This window comes from Metarhizium acridum, assembly GCF_019434415.1.
Source record: "Metarhizium acridum strain ARSEF 324 chromosome Unknown scaffold_578, whole genome shotgun sequence".
Taxonomy (NCBI): domain Eukaryota; kingdom Fungi; phylum Ascomycota; class Sordariomycetes; order Hypocreales; family Clavicipitaceae; genus Metarhizium; species Metarhizium acridum.
Window position 1 is genome coordinate 511,668 of NW_027094046.1, and position 20,668 is coordinate 532,335.

At 49.6% G+C, this 20,668-nt stretch overlaps 4 protein-coding genes across 4 annotated transcripts; 3 read left to right on the forward strand and 1 right to left on the reverse strand.

Annotated features, from left to right (window-relative positions):
- Nucleotides 1-948: 948 nt before the first annotated feature.
- Nucleotides 949-2,440, forward strand: J3458_021253 (uncharacterized protein). The gene has a single exon (XM_066122505.1). The coding sequence runs from the start codon at nucleotides 1,192-1,194 to the stop codon at nucleotides 2,236-2,238; it is 1,047 nt and encodes a 348-aa protein (XP_065972515.1). The 5' UTR covers nucleotides 949-1,191; the 3' UTR covers nucleotides 2,239-2,440.
- Nucleotides 2,441-5,089: 2,649 nt separating this feature from the next.
- J3458_021254 (uncharacterized protein) lies at nucleotides 5,090-5,479 on the forward strand (the record flags this gene model as incomplete). Its single annotated transcript, XM_007814022.1, has 1 exon — nucleotides 5,090-5,479. One exon carries the CDS (start codon nucleotides 5,090-5,092, stop codon nucleotides 5,477-5,479), a length of 390 nt encoding a protein of 129 aa, XP_007812213.1.
- Nucleotides 5,480-7,023: 1,544 nt separating this feature from the next.
- Nucleotides 7,024-9,062, forward strand: J3458_021255 (uncharacterized protein). The gene is made up of 2 exons (XM_066122506.1): nucleotides 7,024-7,830; nucleotides 7,884-9,062. The coding sequence occupies exons 1-2, from the start codon at nucleotides 7,297-7,299 to the stop codon at nucleotides 8,910-8,912; spliced, it is 1,563 nt and encodes a 520-aa protein (XP_065972516.1). The 5' UTR covers nucleotides 7,024-7,296; the 3' UTR covers nucleotides 8,913-9,062.
- Nucleotides 9,063-9,217: 155 nt separating this feature from the next.
- J3458_021256 (uncharacterized protein) lies at nucleotides 9,218-10,331 on the reverse strand. The gene has a single exon (XM_007814020.2). It carries the CDS (start codon nucleotides 10,322-10,324, stop codon nucleotides 9,347-9,349), a length of 978 nt encoding a protein of 325 aa, XP_007812211.2. The 5' UTR covers nucleotides 10,325-10,331; the 3' UTR covers nucleotides 9,218-9,346.
- Nucleotides 10,332-20,668: the final 10,337 nt, after the last annotated feature.

Here is a 20,668-nt window from a genome sequence, read left to right on the forward strand (position 1 = left end):
ACTCTTATGCAGCTTTTCGACCGCTCTCAAGTCCAATCTGCGGACGGACTCGGCTGTTCCGTCCGACCCAACAATCATCTTATTCGCTTGCCGAAAACAGCCGGCATAATCGCCATCTCTACGACGTCTTTCAGGCGTGCCTCCCAAAGCGCTGCTGCAAGCTGCCCGCCACTTATGAACCACATGTCTCGGCCATCCTGCGCCTTCAATTGACGAATCGTGGCGACGAAATCATCGCGTAGGATCGTGTACCCGGGTAGGATCGTGTACTATCTTGTTTCATTTCACGAATCACAACGAGGACGTTTTCCTTTGCCTTTGCGGCAAGAGGGTTCGCCACTCCGTAGGACGTAACGACCTCGTAGGTCTTGCGACCCATGATGTAGCAATTCGGCATCGAGGGCATCAAAACCTATGCTGTTGTCTTCAGTGATCCAATCTGCCGAGCCGTCCGGCGAGGCGATGAAGCCATCAAGCGACATGGCTGCATTGTACCAAATACGGCGCATTTAAAAAAAAAACAATTCACGATGTAGGCGTTGAGTTTACTCATTTTTAAGCGTTTCGCGAAGCGTCATGTACAGCCCTGCCTTTGACGTGAATAATACCAGCGGGGCAAGGCATCCAATCATGGCCGATTGTCATAATGAGTTGTTTCTTGGCATCATGTTCTTTCGAGGTTGCAAACCAGAGCCAACCAAGCCTCGAGGCCATCACAGAGGGAGGCGCACAAACAGCGTCTAAGCCACCCGTGAAATGTCCCCCGATCCGGTTGTTCATTCGACCCTAAACCCCTTACAGTGATATTGACGCGTAACGGGTCTCGGTAGCGTTATGATAAATTGGCGGCGGAGGCTTGCGCGCACTTTTCAAGGAACGGAGTACGCGTAGGAGTTGAATGAGATGCGGCACGAAGAATCTGATTCGAGTCTCGCGTGGTGAGACAACCGAGTCTGCGCCATCATACCTGTATTCCCCCCGGCGGGCAAATTTCAAGTTGTCAGGACAAAACCTAGTGCGAAATCCGGTGGCGTTGGGGAGGCTCAGCTATCCTCAGATAGCGTCATCTTACTCTTCCTACCCATCAATGAAGTGGTTAAAACCCGCAGCCTTGCCTTGGCATCACCTCAGGATGAACACGTTTGTGTCGTCCACTTAAAGTTACTTGTCGGTTCAAGACAATCGATCAAAATGCCCCCTAAACGAGAAGACGCCGGGGTGCTGGACCAGAAACGGCAAGATGGCAGCTATTCCCAACCACAGCCATCTTCACCAGCAACAGTTCCGCCCGCCTCATCGCCCACATCTACGGCCGCGATAATCGCCGGCCCAAGCACGACGTCAGATCCTGCAGAGAGGGCACCGACGTATGAAGAGGCTACCGAAGCAAAGGGGGGTGTTCCGACCGTCGACTCACCCTTCAACTTCCCTACATCCACGGACCTCCCTCCCTCATATGAAGCTCACGCCGAGGCAGAAGCAGGACCGAGCTCATCGAAGTCCGTCAGGACGAAACCCGTCGCCATTCCACAAGTCGCTCCTGAACCCGCGGCCCCGTTCCTCCCGGCCTATCCTCCGTCCCTCCTCGCACACGGCATCACCGAGCAGACGTGGCGCTCATTCTTAGACACCGTGTCCGCCTTCCTCACAGCAAAGGTCTCTGGCCGTGCCATTGCTCATGCCGGAGACATGGCGAAGAGTCTCGGCGAGCCACCCAAAAACTACGGCAAATCACTCGTCAATCACACCAAAAGCGTGGGCAAGCAACTCGTCAAAGACGCCAGGCGCTTCGACGTGTTCGGCGTGGCGGCGGGCGTCATTGGAGGCGCCATCTCCATCCCCATGCACGCCGCCTTTGGCGCTGTTGATACCATATTCCAGATTCCCGGCACCGCTGTGTCTGCTATTTCGAAGACGCCCAGGACCCCGCTGCAACGGGCGGCCACGTACTCGGCCGTTGCGAGTAAAGACTGGCTAAATGCCAGAGGACTTCATGCTGTACTCTTGGACACGAGACAGCTGGCCGAGATGATTCACGTCCCGGGGAGCAAGTTTCTCGAAATGGCAGCCGAGGGGGCCAAGAGCGGCACGGCGGCAGCTACAATGTGTGCCTTGGGTGGGCATATTGAGAAGCTGAACATGCTGGAGGATGAGGTTGTGGTGTTGAGTGACAGGTCGTTGTGGTTGGTGCTGGTGCCGGTTGTGAAGGAGGACGAGGAGAAGCAGGGTACGAAGTAGGCAGTGATTGCCAGGCTCTTGAGCGATGAGAGAATGGATAAGTGCCTCATGCATGTCATGTGTTCAACCAGCTTCATATAAGTAATGCGCGGTGAGATGGGATGGCAGTCTGTTTCCTGTCTTGTGCGTTTTATCCGAGTTTGCAGTTGCCATTACAGTATGAAGGTCGTTACGCTTGCAATGCCCTCGAACACAAAAAGCACTCTACTCGAGGTTGATGATATTGACTCCTCCAACATCGATACTTTTTGCGACGGACTCGGTTGCCATCTCATGTACCTGAGGTGCTTGAGCTGGGCACAACTGTATGCTACTCTTCGGGTATCAAAAGTTTATTGTTACATTCCAGGCGAATGATCCGCGAGGATAGAATGCATCCATCGGGGCTTGCCGCAAAGCCTTTCGGCCCTCCCAAGAGTCTCGCTGATGCGGCACCGTGGTCTCAGGCTATGCGAACATGAGCCCCGGCAAGCGAGATACGATCCATTGCAAGGTGAGAGGTACTCTTTATGCCATATAACTGAATATGGCACGTTGGACAAATCTACGACTCGCATGACCGCTCATGGAATCATCCTGTGATTGATATGTAGCTTTAATCTGGTGGATTTGGCATCAGGCAATCCTTCAAATTCTAGACTGCGCGACGGCCTGGACGCCGACTCCGGATACATCGAGCAGAGAATAACGACGGTGCTTGCTTCTTTCGGAGCGTACTGCAGCCTGATGTCCATTGCCATAAAAGCCTGTTCAACACACCGGGCTATAGCCTCGGGAACACCACATCGTCCTGAACTTGCTTTTCAAGAGTAACCTACAAGTCTCTTTACCTATTGTAGTCTAACATAAGTTACAACAAATTCGGCAATTGCCATCAATTCTGTGGTCCTCAGAGAAGCCACGTTCCTGAAAACCACGACCACATTGCTCAGTCTACGTGGTACAGACGCCCCCAAGTCTTGCAAGGCATAACTTTGAGTAACCTTGGAGCAACCAAAATGGAGGACAGTTTACAATCGATGCGGCATCGTGGGCTTGGTCTTACCTCACAGCCGTCAGCAATCCGGACATAATTGATCCGCCAGTAAGACGGCAAGCCTTATTCCAACACGCGCAGGAACTATTTCCCAATTCACATGCCAGTTTACGTACCTTTTTCTTTCCCTCGTGCCACTTAGGATTTGCCCATGTCGTACACAGGCGACTTGGTTATTACCGCTCGGCTTTGAGTTGCCGAGTTGCACAACTCCAAGCCTGTCACACTTCTAAAACTCTGGGGTGTTGCCGAGATTCAAATTGCCAATTTCTTACGCATCGCTCATTTCATCATTGTACTAGCTGTTCTCAGGGGTATCGAAACACTCGCTCTAGTTGAAGGAGGTACGAGGCGCGGCCTCGTTGAATGCTCGCTCGGCTGGACTCGACCTCTTGCATGCCCAACTAGGCTGAAGCACTACGGAATACAAAGCAACTATTTTACAAGTTACATCGCGCGAACCCAATATTCAATCGAACTTGGGAGACCATTTCTGGATGCCGCCGGGTTTGAGGAGAGAGCCTTGGGACTTGGGAGATCATTATTGACTGTCCTTCTAGGTCTAACCTGCCACATGTTATGATCACATCTTCAACGTTGGTAGGCCTGGCGTCCAGCAAGACCCCAACTAGCACGATCCTTTGGTTCAACAAACTACTCAGCAACTGCACGAGATCCATGTGGGGGGAGATCCTTCTTTCTCATCGGCCATGTTCCCCGGCACGGTTGACAAAATCAGTCAGTCAGCGACGATTAAAGGATGTGAATATCAACGAGAGCGTTTCAAGTACAGGATTTCAGGGGGTTAGGCAGGGTCCCTTTCCTCATGAAGCCACATCACTTGCGCTTAACCAACAATTTGCCATTGTCCACCCATACTAGCCACCGCCTTATCCCCCAGGCGTGGCCGAAAGCCTGATCTGCAAATTGTAACTACTAGCCAGGTTCCACGGGCTCGGGCGCAGAGCTTGTTGGTCAGGATTCTACCCGGCTACCTTGGTCAGGTCCTGGCGTTACTCTCCGACAAATAAAAGTTCGGGATACAGGAGTGTGCGATGCTTAATCCGGCCCGTTGTGGGTAGATGGTGACCGTACCGTAAGCGCGCTGCCCATGTACCCCTTGTGAACAGAAAAGACAAAAGCCATGCTGTGCTTCCTTACATCTTATCGATCTAATTTAGCCCCAAGTCACACTCACATGGCCCCTCCACGAACGCAAGATGTTGCTGCGAGGTGGTCCGGAACTGGGAATATGGGTTTCCTGCAATCCTTCGAGTTGCCGGGCATGAAACTAGCTCAACGTACACCAAGTCCTCTCGCATACCGTGGGAATGCTTCCAACGACTGTCCAAGTTAGCATTGTGACACCAATCCCTAGTATTGGCAGACGTTGCAGGATTCCAACCAACGTTGCAACGAACAAGGATTGTGTTTGTCGTGTCTGGCAAGAAGCTGCGGTCGAGAAACGCACCGCGTTTCCGACAGCGTGATCATTCTGGCGCCCCCAGTCGGACTGCTTAACTCTGGAAGCCCGATATGTATGTCAGCGTCGGTATACGTTTCACGTAGCAAAGTGCCCTTCATCAGGAGAACAACACTTGATTGGTAGCTTTGACGGCAAACACAAACAATCGAGCCGACCCCAATGGTAAGATTACAAGCTTGGCATCACATCTGTCAGAGGAGCGAGAAAGTCGCCCATCTCTGTATAAAAGGTCTAGTATCTTCTCCTCAAATGCTTGAGAATATCCTCATCCACTCACTCCAATACCAAGTACTCTCTCAAGAAGACAAATACAAGACCTTGTTCTCACAATGTACTCCATCACCAAAGCCGTCGCCGCCGTCCTGGCCCTGACTCTCACTGCCGCGGCTGCTCCCGCCGCTGAAGGCGAGCACATGAACCAGCTCGCGGCTCGCACCAACGGCGACTTCACCTACTACAACACTGGCCTTGGCGCCTGCGGTAATACCAACAACGACGACGAGATGGTGGCCGCTGTAGGCCACGGCCTGTATGACCGCTCTCATCCTTGCGGCCGGAAGATCCGCATCCACTACAGGGGCAAGTCTGCTGAGGTCAGAGTTGTTGACCGTTGCGGCGGCTGCAACGACAACTCTTTGGACTTGTCCCCCGCTGCTTTCAAGAGGATTGTCGGCAGCCTTGGACCCGGTCGCGTTCAGGGCAACTGGGAGTTTATCTAAACGGTATATATACGCGGATAACGGATCCTCGGTCTCAAGGGACACCGGGTGCGAGAACGTTTCGTTGGTACATGGATTACTTGGATCAACTGTATATAGTTAAGAGTATCATACATACCGAATGTAATTATCTTTTGTCAGTTTGGTCAACTGCGAATTGGTGATTTTGTGCTGTGTATTGAGCCAGAGGCGAGGCAACATTGAGGTTTCTACGGAGTGAATGTAGTATAAACGGCGTCCATTGGTCAGTCAGCTTCTGTGAAAGGAAAATTTTCACTCTTCAGAATTGCCATCATAGTTGACTTGTTTGACTTCTGAAGGTTGATACAGTTTACTACCGGTTGCGTCGACGCTGAAACTTGTGGCGGAAGCGATTGATAGCCCATCTTTACGAAAGCCCGTCACATTTAGCATACACAGTATCGAGCTATCACGTTTGGTGCTGATCAATGCGTGAAGTTGTTGTATGTGTTCGTGCTGACCTAGTCGTGTATTATTAGGAGTAGGGTTACAAGCAGAGTGACTACATAGATATTTAAAGATGTCTCGTAGTATACTAGCTGCTAGGTAGGGTTCTATAAGTGGTAATATTAATCTTTAAACCTTCTTTTATTTAAGATTATGAAGTTCCCTTTAAATACCTTATTATACTCTTATAATTAAAGTATAATTAAAGCTTAATTATACTAGATCGCGTTACTCTTATTAGGTTTTAGGTGGCCCGTGCCTCGCCCCCCCGTAATTGGTCCCTAACATGCATATACAGCGAGAGCCTACGTACACTCTGTCAATTTACAGAAAGACCTATTTAGATCCAATGCCGCTCGCTTTCATAATGGCGAGACATAATCAGGCTCTTCTTACCGCTTGCCAAGTCGACAATGGGCCTAAAAGCGAAGTGTCCACGACGCCGGGAGGCCTAAATCTCTTGCACAACGGCCTGGTCAGAGGTACATGTGTTTTGCCAGACTGCACCAAACTACCACGGTAATTTCGATATACAGATTTCTCGTCTTCATACTCAGCCAGTCTATGATATTTTCCATGTACCTTGAAATTCTCGAGGCTGTTTAGTCCGCATCTTGACGCGCAAGCATGTCTTGGTTAATTTGTAAGGCTGTTGATATTGTGTAGGAGCGTGATACTGAAGGCAAAGCCGACCCAAATCAACACCTAGATCATCGAGTCCAAATCCTGAAACTGGTGTCCTGGGATGAACAGCCTTGCTACAGTACCATATGTATGACCTGGTACCCTCCACCCCCCATCTTTCGATGCCAAGTACTACTAGCCGCGCGGGCGTCGCAGGTGCTGGTCTGCATATTGGTCGCGATTAGGCTCTCGCTTAGCAGCGTTAGCCTCAAGAATATCATAGTTACAGTGTTTTTTTTTTTTTTTTTTTTTTTTTTTTTTTTTTTTTGGTTTCAAGGGGGGCAGGAGTTTTCACACCTGCCCTGGGGAGGGGTAAGTGGGCGTAAGGGCCACTATTGCACTGCAAGCTAGACTGGAAGAACTTAAACCTCAAATTAATCAAACTTGACTTTTTCCTACGTCACCTGTCTTTGTCCTGCGCTGGCTTTCTCAAGCTCCTCCCACATTTGAAGTTCCTTAGTGTCTCAGTAACCCCTGCAGGTTTTTGCTCAGTGACGAGGTCACGCCTGGCTAACAATAGGAAGAAGGGACACCAAGCAAACACCGGATGCCTCCAGCACCAGTCAATCTCTCTCGCACTTGACCATCCTGACACCAGGCAGCTTCTCTGCTGATAGAATACCTGCCGTCTGACATTCCTCACATTGGCTGACGGCGCCTTCTCAATGCCAACTTCGGCGCGTAATGAGCGATCTGGTCGGTTGCTCGAGCCAACCTGCTTATCGCTTTCCGACACCCGTTCCTCTTCTTGCTTGGCTGACCTCCCACAATGGCCACCCATGGCAAAAAGAAAGAGACAGCAAGTAGTCGACTCTCCTCTCGACGAGATCCCATCCAACAAGACGAAACCGAGCAGCATATGCTCTAAGCTTTCGAGTACGCAGAGAAGAGAGGCACGAGCAGACGACCCTGCGCAAGATCAAATTCTACCCAAGGAGCCGAAATCAAGTGGTACGGTGCATAGAACCTCCAACTTCCCTCCCGAATTCTACGACGACCTGCCTAAGATTTGGCTCACGTCTCGTGCTTTGCGAGAACTTGACCGGCGGAACGAGCAGCTCCCCTCCCCCAAGCCTAGAGCTAGGTTTGTGACATCTCGAGCTGCAAAGGTTGCTGCTCTTGCGAGATGCGGTTTCCCAGATCTTGCCCTGGCCGTGTTTGCAACAGCTGGTGGCCTAGATCTTAGCGATCTTCGAGGGGTATGCTTGTATGATCCATCGTCGCTGGCATCAACTAACTGGCTTTCTTTAAGTATGCCGAGCCGATAAAGATCACCATGGCCTCCACATCGCCCTCTGCGACGAGAAAGCCAGTCTCTGCAGGTAACGCGCGGACACGGTCAACTAATGCGACCACCCTGTCCTTGAAAAGGCGTTCATCTGCCTACGATACCAACTTTGGACAGCATTGTATTGAACACAACATTTACCCCCCTGTCTACAAGTTCCCCGATGGCAGCCGGACCCCAAAGCCGGCAAACTTCGGGGATATTCGTCAGGCTTTAAAGGTTCCAAGGGGCTCTCTTTCGTCCTCTATTGTTCCTGAGACGGCCTTCAAAGACTTTGAAGACAAAACCGCCACCGAGTCTGAAGGTACAGTGATGCGTAAGGTGATCCCGCTCATTGCTGGCGACGCCGATATCCCGAATGAGGGTCATCTTCCCTTCATCAATCTGAATTCGATAACTGGGGATACCACCATCTTTCCAGTGCCTGATTTCTTCGATGGAGCCCATCCCGGGGCTTTGGACAAGAAAGTCAGACAAGATCTCGACAAAATAATCATACCAAACAAGAAAGTAGGGATCCCCGTGGCACCCAACTTCTTCCTGGAAGTCAAAGGCCCTACGGGTACCCCTAAGGTAGCGGTATGGCAGGCGGTCTTGGATGGTGCGCATGGGGCTCTCATTATGCATACCTTGCAAAATTACCTCCTGGATGAGCCCACCTTCGATGGCAACGCCTACGCATTTTCTTCGACCTTGATTGACGGGTGCCTCAAACTATATGCACACCATCTCACTGCCCCTGCCAAGTCTGAACAGATGCCGGGCTATCACACCACTCTTGTCAAAGCCTGTGCTTTGAGTGATGATGAAGTTTACTCAGAAGGTAGGAGGGCATTCAGAAATTTGAGGGTCAGGGCACAAGAAGACCGCGACCGGTTCATCCAGATGGCCAATGCGAGAGCGCGCAGTCTAGGCACAGAAGACGATCCTGTAAGCATGATCCAAGAACACAATGGAAGCGAATCTGGTCACCAGGTGGGTACCTCGAGTTGAGAGTCGAAGGAGGGAGGTTAAAGAAGGGACGCCATTGCGAAGGTGCGACAGGCCCGCCATGATTTGAGACTATAGAAGGCCTAGGAGCCGGGGTCACTGGTGATAGTGGTGCAGGAGGGAAAGCCCCCCGAGCTCAAGGCGCGATGGAGGGGGCCCTTTAAATAAGTAATAGATTAATCTTGATAAATTAATTAAATACTTTTAAATAATTTATTAACTTATTAAAAAAATGAAAAACATGAGTTAAACTAAAGGTATTTTGAAAACTTTCTCTTAAAGAATACTTGATATAAATGATAATAAAAGCTTATTTAAGAAAGTTAAGTTTTAAGCGCTAGATTAACTAAACGATAGCGTGGAGTGACCAATTCAACAATCTAGGTATTTCTGACAGAAATAATACAACTAAAAAAAAAAAAAGAATATACACGGTGTTAAATCGTCTCACACATAATTGCATGTTCCGCATGCCCCATAAACTTGGCCTGAATCTGCATGCTATCCAACACCCTCCGCTTGACGCCCACATCCTCGATATCCATAGGCAAGAAGGCGCCGTGCGTAGCCTTGAATTCGTACCTCTTCAAGATCCCCCACATGCGGGCCAACTCGTCGGCACTCAACGGAATATAATTCGGGATGCTCCAAAGGAACGAGAAGGAGTTGAGACCAGGAGGCTTCGCGCGCGTGGCGCCAGTCCCGTCGACTTCCCATTTGCCCATGCCCGCGGGCGTGGTCATGAGCGTGTCGGCAATGAAGAGGCGCCCGTCGAACAGGAGGACCAGCGAGCCGGGGAAGTGCCCGCCAAGCTTGATGGCCACGGCGTCGGTGTCTTGAATCCTGGTTTCGACCCGGTTGACGAGAACCTGGTGGCCAGAGTCCATGGTCGTCCAGACCTTGTCCTCGGAGGCAATGTACACGGGGCAGTTGAAGGCCCGGCCCCATTGGACATGAGTGCTGTAGTAATGCGGGTGGCTGATGACAATGGCCTTGAGACCACCCAGCCGGTTGATATGGTTGATGGTTTCTGGGTCGAGGAGAGTCAGGCAGTCCCAGAGGATGTTGCCTCGGGGGGTGCGGATAAGAATCGCCCGCTGCCCAATGGCAAACTTGGGCATGGTGGCGATGGAAACGAGGCGATGGTCGCCGGCGTAGGTGGTGAATTCATTGCGGTGCTCCTTGGCCACTTCGTCATGGGTCGTGAATGACTGTCCTGACGGCGGGACGTATTGTCGCGGGTCGTCGCAGATGTGGCACGTCTTGACGACAGACCTGTCAGACGATGTGAATTGAGTGCCGCACGCGGTGCAGATGAGCCATGAGGCGGTGGCAGCAGGGTCGTACTTTTCCGCCGTGAAGGTCATATTTGGCTGATTGTTAAAGGCTTGTGAGTTTGTGTTGCTGCATGGCATAAATGTGACGGACTTGGGTAAACTTTCTAGGTACCTACATACCTACTAGGTAGGTAGGTACATCTAAATATGTACCTACATACGCAATCCCCCAAGCCAGCACAACCACGTGGTCAGACGAGTGCAGCCCATTCTTGCGCACTACCCGAAGATTATGGTTCATCTCGCGACTTCAGCCTCCTCTCGAAGAACCACAGCCTCAGCTTGGCTTTCATCAAGATGGTCCAAGACGCGAGCATGCTCGACAGGCCCGTCAGTTTTCCGCACCGTGGTTATTTCCGTCGAATCACGGAAATGTCTGCTATGCCCTTCCAGTCTGGTATTTATTACTCACATTGCTGCCTCCACTTTTCCTTGGTCCAGACAGCAAGCCCCGATCTTGTACAAGCACCCCGCATAGAAAGGATGCACACGCGCCTGGCCGCCTTTTACCCAATATTTGAAGCGCTCTGCGCTTCCATGTAGTGAGCCTCGGCGGCCTCAAATTCCCGCTGGCGCCGATTCATTGTGGCCAATGAAAACAAGGCACTAGACAAGCAAGTGTCTGGTCTCATTAGCTGCAATGCATTCATCGCTTAAGCTAGTCCGGGTATCTCACTATCCAGGCATCGCCCAGTTCAGTGGCTTCTCAATCCTAAGTCGAGGTATGGCAATGTCGAACATTTCTTTTGCTTTGGCGTACTTTCCGCGATAGGTCAAGCAACGGGCATAGTTCTTGATGTGCCGAGCCGGTCTATCGCGAGATTCCTCCCCGTCTTTAATCATACTTTCCCACCATTCCCTGGACTTTTCGAACCACTTTTCTGATTCTTCATGCAGATTGGCAGTCTTGTGGCAGTAACCGAGGTTGTTCGCGGTGTAGCAGAGCATCATCTTCAAGCACGGCTTCTCTTGAAGCCTTATTTCGTACGCCTGCTTGTTCAATTCGATTGCCTTGGCTGGTTCTCCGAGGCTCTCAGCGGCTTATGCCTGGTGACTTGAAATCGTTGCCTTCAAGTCCATCTTTTTCGGCCCATCTTGAAGTTTACCCAGCGCATCAAGGTTTATCTCACAAACCAGCCGCTATTCGCTCATTTCATTAACCTCAGAAGGAAAACTGATCAGTCATGAATCAATAATCAGAATCTCACAATATTCCCAGCCGAAAATACGCACCGTTGACAAGTCGAAAGGAGGCTGCAGAATTCCCAGGGGGCTGTAAACCCTTTTGAGGCCTTGGTCTCTTCAACAAAGCAATCTTTCAAGCTCAACACGTGCTGAAGATATCTATTACAAAGGCCCCATCGGTCGTACAACTGTCCTCTGGCAACTTCCTTGCTAGGGAGGCGTCTGAACTAGCTTGTGGATCATGATGGTGCGTGTTTCTTTTTCTTTTTTGACGAGTGCCAAATTAAGCAATTTTCTCATGACTATGGAGAAGCTAGCAATCGCGTCAGCGATAATGAAATGTAGTGGAATATGATCCGGCATCAGGAAGAAAAGGACACCAACGAGGGATAGGCTATGTGTATCCAAAGATTTGAAGGAAAAATCCCACAGTGCAGACAGAGCATCCGTGGAATGAGCTCGGCGGGGGTTCCTCAAATACATCACCATGAACTCCTGAATAGTAACCTCGCCCTCATGTATGAAGCCAGCTATATGTGCGAGCGCCAATGCATGTCCGCTTAGTCGCTCAGAAAGGGCTAACGACAAGGAGAGACTAATCACACCTGTTGACTCGAACCAATCCTGGACAAGGACAAGAACAATATCCGTGAAGCTTTGACGTAAAGAAATCGGCTTCTCTGCATGGGCCCATAACACGGTGTCATGGGCGTTTTCTTCGAATTTTGCCTTGGCGTAGGTGGAGCCAACATGAGACAGCGCGGCTTGGCGGGTAATGGAATTTTGCCTGAAGACTATGGTGATTGAACTCAAAAGTGAGATCGAGTATGAGCTAGTTTCTCTACCCGGTTCAGAGCCTTCTTTAGGTCTTGCAGCGTTCACGTATAGAAATGCTCGATCAGCTGTAAGGGGCTTCCGCCACCTTGTAGAGCCGAATCAATGACTAGACACCAGTGAGTGTTTCCCCGAGAAGAATGAACATGCAACGTACAATGTCGAGCCTCGCCGGCTCCATGAATGTATTCAATTGAGGCAATGAGGAAGTCGAGATACAAGACCTGCATATCAAAGCAGGCTTCTTTGATTGAATTGTCCATTTCAGCATCAGAGCTGCACAAGCCATTGAATGCTTCGGCTTGGTAGACCAGTTGTTTAATCATGCGAAGGACTTTTGCCAAAGTTTCCGGTTCCTCAGTCTCTGCAATCAACTTGGTCCATGTCAATATCAATGCACTACAGAGCTGATCGATCTTCAACTGTGTCGTGGCTAACCTGAGGGAGACAAGAAAAAGGCCAAGTCCAGCGAGGCTACCAGTTTAGCCGCAAAGATGTTCACGAATACGTTCAAGTGCTCCAAAGCTGGATGAATGAGTGAGATGGGACGTGGAGCATATTTGAGAACATGCGCCCGTACGTCATTCCACGATCGGAAGCTCTCGACTGTTTGTCGGTCATCTTGATCCAAGGAACGCTTATGTTTTTCAATGGCGAATTCCCATTGGGTTGCAAAGAATATCTCCCTAAACTGGCGAGAGTTCAGCCCCACATGAGCTTTTGTGGCATACAAGCCTGCGGTTTCCATGACATGCACACGAGACGATATCAAGAATAAATTAAAACGGTCTACGCGTACCCTGTCGGTGTTTCGGTTTCCCTCATTCTGCGTGGCTAATATACTCAAAAAGAACGACCTTGAACTCATCACAAAGCAGTTAAATGCTTTCATCTCTTCTCTCTTCCAAGTTCTCTCGACTTCAGCCTCTGACTGTATCCTGTTTCCGCAAAATTAGAATCACGGCCAGACTTCTACCTCCATAACACTACACAGACGCAGTACCAGAGCCTGGAGCCATATACCGCGAGATCCTATTATCGTACCGGCTGCTTTTCGGACAATCCTCCTCGTCAAGAAAGCTCCTTATTCGAGGCCTGACAGCAATGTAAATTTCGACGTGGCATCATCGACCTCTTCGCAGGCATAAATCTCACTGCACAGCAAATAAGTATAAATCAGCGCCCAAAGCCAGTTAGATGGCCGACCCATTTCTACTGAAATGCACTTTGCCAACGAAAAGGCCGAGGTTTCCCAACTTTGGCCTGTTCGGACGGGCAAGCCACCAGACGCCGTTCCCCAGTGAGATATTGTCCGTGCTAGACATGAACGGCCTTCTCCAAGAGTCCGATACATATTCGGCGAGAGATGACTTCCCTGTTTTTGGACAACGTCTGGTAGCCCTCCAGACCTATAATATGAGGTAACAACCTAGCAAAGTAACTGCCTTCTGGCGAGACCGTAGAAATCCGCTTCAGTGGTACACATTCTAGGCGGTGTTCTGGATTGGCGGAGCATCCATATTGTTGGCCTTGCTACAATTGCTTGTTGCTATCGTACAGACAATCACCGCGTTTAAACCAGCAAGTTAATATGGTCTTGTTGTATCACATAGGTCGTGACTTCTGAATCAGCTTTAGAAGTTTACTATTCACCTAAAAGCAGTTCTTGAGGCACTACGCTAAAGCTCCCATATCTAGATGTGTCTATCTGCAAACAACTGAATGATCCCCTCGTTACTTTCCTCGTACACCTTTAGCTGGACATGCCCATCATCGCCCAAGACGGTGTTTGCTTGAACGAACTTCCAGGGCGGTTTAGGCTTTGATGCTACAATCTTTCTCCACACTTCGTACTGGCCGTCGACAGCGCTGAGAGGTTCATAAAATGCCCTGCAGAGAGCAAGATCCGCGGTACAACGCCAGACATGAATACGATGAAGCATACGGCCGATGGAAAACCTCCAATGCAATGGTATTTGGGTGCGGTCAAGATGAACATGGAGCATTCCTGTAGCTTCATTGCAATCGACCGAAAATAATCCCTTCGCGTCGACCATCAAGTGCTTGAAAATAGCATAGTTTGCCTTTTCATTCCACGGTTAGCAATAGGGTTATCTGTTTTGCAGAAATAGGAATTCCATACATTGGCATGCGGGCTTCCCCACGCCTGCTCCTCCACATTGAATGCCTGCAGGGCGCGGAGGCCCTCAACTCCGATGTGAAGCTACATGTTGTAAATAACTAACAGGTGTTAGTCAAGTGTCTGGAGAGTAGGGTACAGTCTGTGGCAGATTATATTTGCCTCCTATTGTAGGGTTGGAACTCACGCTCGCTAGCTTTGATGTCGCCGTCTTCATCATAACCATACATGGAGAGTATGTCTTTGTCTTCTCCGAGGTAATAGGAGATGAGCATTGCCCTACACTCCTCGACGGTTCCTGCCAACTTCTCAAACACGCTCGTCCACGTTTGCCCAGGTCTATACCACGACTCTACCGGGTTGCCTGTGAGCGAGTTGATGGGCACGTGCTCCGGGTCAAAATTAAAACACCGGGAGAGGTGCGTCACCAGGGTAGTATGTCGAGTCGGAAAAGCCCAGTGCAGTAGGCGTGGTGGATAACATGGCATCGATCATCTTGTCTAGTTTAGCTGTGGCAGCAGGTGAGATGCTCGCCATCCTGCGAAGGGAGTTGGCTGCTATGTTGGGCACAATCTTTCGGTCGCCTTCTCCCTAAAATAATGTTAGTCATGTCGTCATGTTGGCCGTGGAAGAGAATCCTGCCTACGCAGAAATTATAGTTTAGACATGAACATGCCGGCTAAGTCCAAAAAGTCATCTAGCTCTTGGGCTGAGATGCCGAAGCGCGTCACGAACTGTGTCCATTGACCTTGACAAGCCTTGTGTAGCTCAAGGATGAAGTCGAAGATGTCGGTAACCGGTACCCTCAGGCGAGGTTTGACGAATGATGATTCTACTCCCATGCCAGGCGGCCTGGGAGAGGTAATGAGCATATTGTTTCTGGTCCTCTGAAAGGCCGTCAAAGACATGCTTGACGGAGAGTTGATATGTAGTCGCAAGGTGGCGAGATGGACCTAGTGGACACATTTGGTCACAGTGTGGGCAGGTCGGTGATTTCGGTTCAGTTGCAATCCGGTCTAGACGCAGTCAAATGCGGACTGCGGTAAAACCTCTCGCTACTGTAAAGCTTAATGGGCAAGCTCGATGTCCTAGGAAGCCTTCAGCACTGACAGAATGTATGCAAGCATAGGCTCCAGTTATGTCAGTCCGCTCTGAACTATTCAGCTGTAATAACAGTCAACAGTTAACGTTGAAGGAGGTGTTGGGTGGAAACGTCTGGTTCCCTGAAAATTTTGCTTCATCTGCTGGTGGCAGTGAACTGACCTTGACTGTCAATCCCCAATGGACATACCGCGGGGTACATGTAACATCAAGCGGCACCATGTGGTCACTACGGCAGGGTAGCTATAACGCCAAGTACCTGCCTAGGTACCTAGGTAGGTAGTACTACATAACTATGAATGTCTCGTAAGTTGACGTCTGGTTGGTGATGTTGGTGGCGAGGGCTATGGACATGATATCAAATTATATTTTCCCAGCGCGGCCCGCGGTTAACTAGCATCAAGAAAGTGGATAGATGTAATTGGTCGTTTTTAGGCATCCGTTGCTAATGAAAATTTGACGGCGGCCATAGCTCCACGACCAATAAACTTAAAATGGATTCGAGAGATCCGTCTCGCTCTACTCGCGGAGAGCCATCGAACACTCTTCGGGCACTCTGCAATATCGAAGTGAGCCTAACAAAGCCTCAATACTTATCCTCGGAACTTGTCCGAGAAGGGGCGATAGAAGGCACACCTGTCTTAATACGATATATTAGTTTGCGGTAAACCGAAACTTTCACAACTACTTAATATTAAAGTTATCCAATAACTATCTAGCTACTGTTTACCTTTACCAAAGTTCTAGTCAGGCTAGCCTTGCCAATGCAGCCTTCATACTTATAAGGCTTCCCGATATTCCCTAGGCCAGGACCAGCACTTGATGTAATGGGATTATATGACGCAGTCTCCATCCACGGCAATGTCAGGCTTAGATTACCACCGGTATAGTTCTCGATAAATCCAATATTGCCACTGACATAATTCCCTTAGAACAAGCTGAGATTGTAGAGGACCTGGCGTGAATCTCCTGCGACCCCGGGGGAGGACAAGAATGTGCCATGGCATATGACTGCATTATCAGGCATTATGCATGATTTTCTTCGGCATATCATTGACATGGAGGTTGCGGTCTTAGTGAGAATGGTCAGCCAGAACCGGCCGTGTCACCGTAGAAAGTGCAGTACATCTAGTAATCTTTCTGCGCGTTATTGGTAGCATATCGCACAAAATGCAGCCATCTGCAAACCATAGTAAGACTCTGAGCCACCTCTCGATGCTAGGGAACTCATTTCGTGATACTTCAGAAGTCGAGAATTTCACACTTGTGACAAGGGCAGGTTGACTGGGAATGGAACAGTAGGTTCAATTCAATCTTGAATAATCGACTTCAAGGTATCAAAGGTCCTTGGTTTTCCAAGAGGCCTTGGGGGACCAGAGGTCTCTATATATACGAGAAGTCAGTGTGTGCTTGAGGCCTGAGGCAGCCCCCGATGGTAGTCTGGCCTCGGGGCTTTGTGATATCTTCTTTGTTGTTGATGGCCCAATGCCTTTGTTGTGGCCTCAACCGTGTGACAACACTTTTCAACGCTTTCCCCTCTCAAGCGACAAGGTAGCATCAGACACATGACATACCTGCAACAAGGCGCAGGTGCTGGCCTGGCTCAGGCTTCAACGTGATGCCCCCTCGCAACAAGCTAGCTTTGCATGTCAGCACTCCAGTTGCAGGCGGGTGAGATTTTGGCGTCTTAGTATCGGCAGCCATTCCATCTTCCGGTTGCTTCTCTCCAAGGTTTAGTGCATGGACGTTTCTCTTTCTGTAATTTTGAGAGAGCGGACCCGACGTCCATCTTGCCCGTTCTTGTTGAAAGCCACTCATGAATTCCTTTTCCCTTCATATCATCTTTTGTTATGGCAACTTTGAGAAGATAGATGGGTCGAGGCCATCTTGTCTGACACATCGCTTAAGAACAAGTGCCCGCTTCGCAGCCAGCAACACGCAGCTTGACTCGAGACAGACACGACAAATACATGACTCCTATTATATCTACGTGTTTCACCGCAGGCATTTTTTCAACATCCAATGCGGAATGCAATCCACCTTGACCAGCTGCAAAGCGCTGCCTCGACCTACATCAGCCCATGGATGCAGTTTCCAAGTCCTGATTACCTGAACGAGCCGTCGCCACACCAAATGCACGCTCCGGTGAGAAGAGGAGACCTCCGCTCTAGCATGAAATGACGCATGTATGATGTGAGGTACCAATGCTGCCACCGCTTCCAGAGACAGCGCGCCCAATGTGACACTAACCTTGTAGTCGGCCAATAATTGATTGTATGTGGGATTGTAAGCTTCCGCTCGAAAGACACCGCGCGTTCCCCTGGAGTAGTGAAGGCGGCAGCGATATATTTTGTCCCAGAGATTGTGGCTAATAGTCAATTCTTGCCGACATATCACGAATTCGATTACAGGGTTCTGCCGGGGTTTCCCTACAGCCTATTGGGGAGAGGTAGGTCGCTGCCGCCTTTGCTGCTTCAAGGGGATTAGGGTGCATATCGTGCCTCCGCCTTTTCCTCAGCCTAATACAGGAAATATCACGAGCAGCTGGTGCAACAGCAGAGATGACATCTAACCTGCCTTTAGTGACATGGCCAATACGCAAGTTGACTTCATCCTTACTAATATAGAAATGATGCCCCGGATACCTTGAAGATGATTCATGTTATTCCTAAATTTCCTGTCAAGTGTTTGTGACCAAGCTTGGTCTATATAGTTAGTCATATCACGTTTCACACCTTGTAGATTGCAGAGAGTCTAGAGAATTTCCATTCTATATAATATAATTAGCCACACGCTACAAAGTACTTAATTAGTTGATGCCACGAGAACTGTCGGGGCGAACTAGTATCTATCCGTCTGGGCCATGCAGTGTCACCAAGCCACGACGTCAGCTCCTGTACAACCGTTCAACCTTTATGTAGTGTGAAAGAAGATATATTACTTTGTGGAGTGTGGCCATGCACACGTAATTGAGCCCATTTTGGGCTCTGGTCGATTGAAACCAATAGAAATAAAAAAATATAAATAAGTGGTCCCAACTCCTGACAACAAGACGAGCAAAAAGACAAGAAAATCGCCGACCCCTGATATAACACCCCAAGATTTTGTCTTCTCTATATCTTGCACTTGAATAATTCTCTTCTAGACCTCCAAAATGCGCTTCACTTCTGCCACAGTCCTCCTGGCTTCCCTAGTCTGTAGCATTCACGCTGGGGTCGTGCCAAAAGAAGCGGACGGCATCCTCGAGTCTAGACAGGAAGCACAGTTCATTGGCACATATGATACATTCACAGACTACCACTGTAGCAAAGGTGCCGAAGGGGTCACTGTCACGACCGAAAATGACCATGGTCTCCTGAACCAAACTATCCATTCAATCAGGGCCTACCTGCCTTGCAGATGTATGTCTAACCGCATGATAATCGACACCTTTGCCCAAGTTTGTGAAGTAGTCTAACCTCTTGGCAGTGGCCGTTTGGAGCGATGACGGAAGAGGCTTTTACATTTTCCCTGGCGACAATAGCTGCCATGCTATTCCAAGAACCGCCTTATCGTGGCGCGCTGAATGGCGCCAGGATTGATGATGTTGCTATAATATGGCCTTGTATAGGTTTTTGTCCCTAGATAATAGGGTTTTCCCTATATCATTAGTGCAAATGCAAAGGCTTTTTTACTCTAAGCTGTCCAAATTGCAGTTTGATAATGCCGAGGATGTGACTGCTTGTCAGCAAGGACCAGGGTAGTATCCAAGGGTAAGCCAGCAACTAGTATGTCATTTGGTTTTGCAATGACATTGAAATTCATCATGGTAGTTGGACGTAGCAGAGCGCGCTGTATTCTACCTGGAGGCGTTTTCCTGGAATGGTGCCTAACCAGGTGTCAAGTCCTGGCCGACTAAAATGTCCTCTCGTTCGGTGATCTGCTTGACGAATGTATCAGATTCGGGCACGACGCTTTGACTACGTCGCCGGCATGCAGCTCCTCTCATAGCAAAAATGCCTTATAGCCCTGTTCCACAAGTTTCTGCTAATACCTGGACAAGAAAGAAATCCTGTATCCGAAGGGGATGGGAATTCCTCGAACCAGTACGTAATGCCAGCCAGCCACCTGTGCCACACAGCGGCACTTGACTTGCAGTCGGGGAAGGGTCGAGATGGAAAACACGAGAGTATCGTAAGTTCATTCATCAATCAGATAGCCCTTTTCATAGTCCAAATGACGCAAAGGCGTCTAGCCCGCTCAAGGCCCCAAAACTTGACATCTCTATCCAGACATTCATATGGCTGATATTCCACATCTGGAATAAAGCTGAGACACAGTTCCTAGAGTCCCAAACCACATAGGACGAATATACCCTTTCAGCACAAGGATTTCGAATGACCCATCACTGAGTAGCGCGATGATGGGCACATGCGAGATGCTTGCCAGCGTCACACGAGCCTCCTCGAGCTCGATTTGATATCGGACAAGACAGAGCCGCACAAGAGTACACCGTTGAAAAATCAAACCCCCAATGGCTTGCCTATATTTATTGGTGGATTTCACGGCGTACAAGATGGCACATGGTGAAAACTGGGCGCGGGTGGCCGTACATGTCCAACGGCTGAGCAACTTGGGCGTCATGGGCGCCAAGTTTAACGTCACTTATGATATCCAAGGCGAATCCATTCGGTGCAGAATCTCCGGCCGCGGTGGTGGCGGTACCTAGAAATGCCTTATCCGGACTCTCGGTCCTGTCAACGGCAATTTTTATCGGTCCTACACTGAATCATCATCTGCTACGTACTTGTTACGGACTGCGCGGCTCGTCCATGTCGATTTGCTTTGCGACGGAGAATTCTTCAGCCTCCACACGCTCCATCGTTGCGGCTGCCAAATTCTCTCCACCCAGCCATGTGTTGAATTATGGTTTGGAGGCGCGATTGTTTTGCGCTAAGCCCTGTGAGAGGGTGCGGTCGGCCGGAATACTACCCGTCAGCGATTGAGGGGACGAGCCACTTGGTTGGCCACAAAAGTCAACGAGCGAGTTGCCTTGAGGGACAGGCAAAGCGGAGAGAGCTAGAGCCCGTAATTTATCCCCTTTACGGAGTAGGGGCCTTTTACTATCAAATTCGAGCCTGGCCTTTTTGAGCTTTGTTTTCAATTTTACCCAGTGCTCCGAG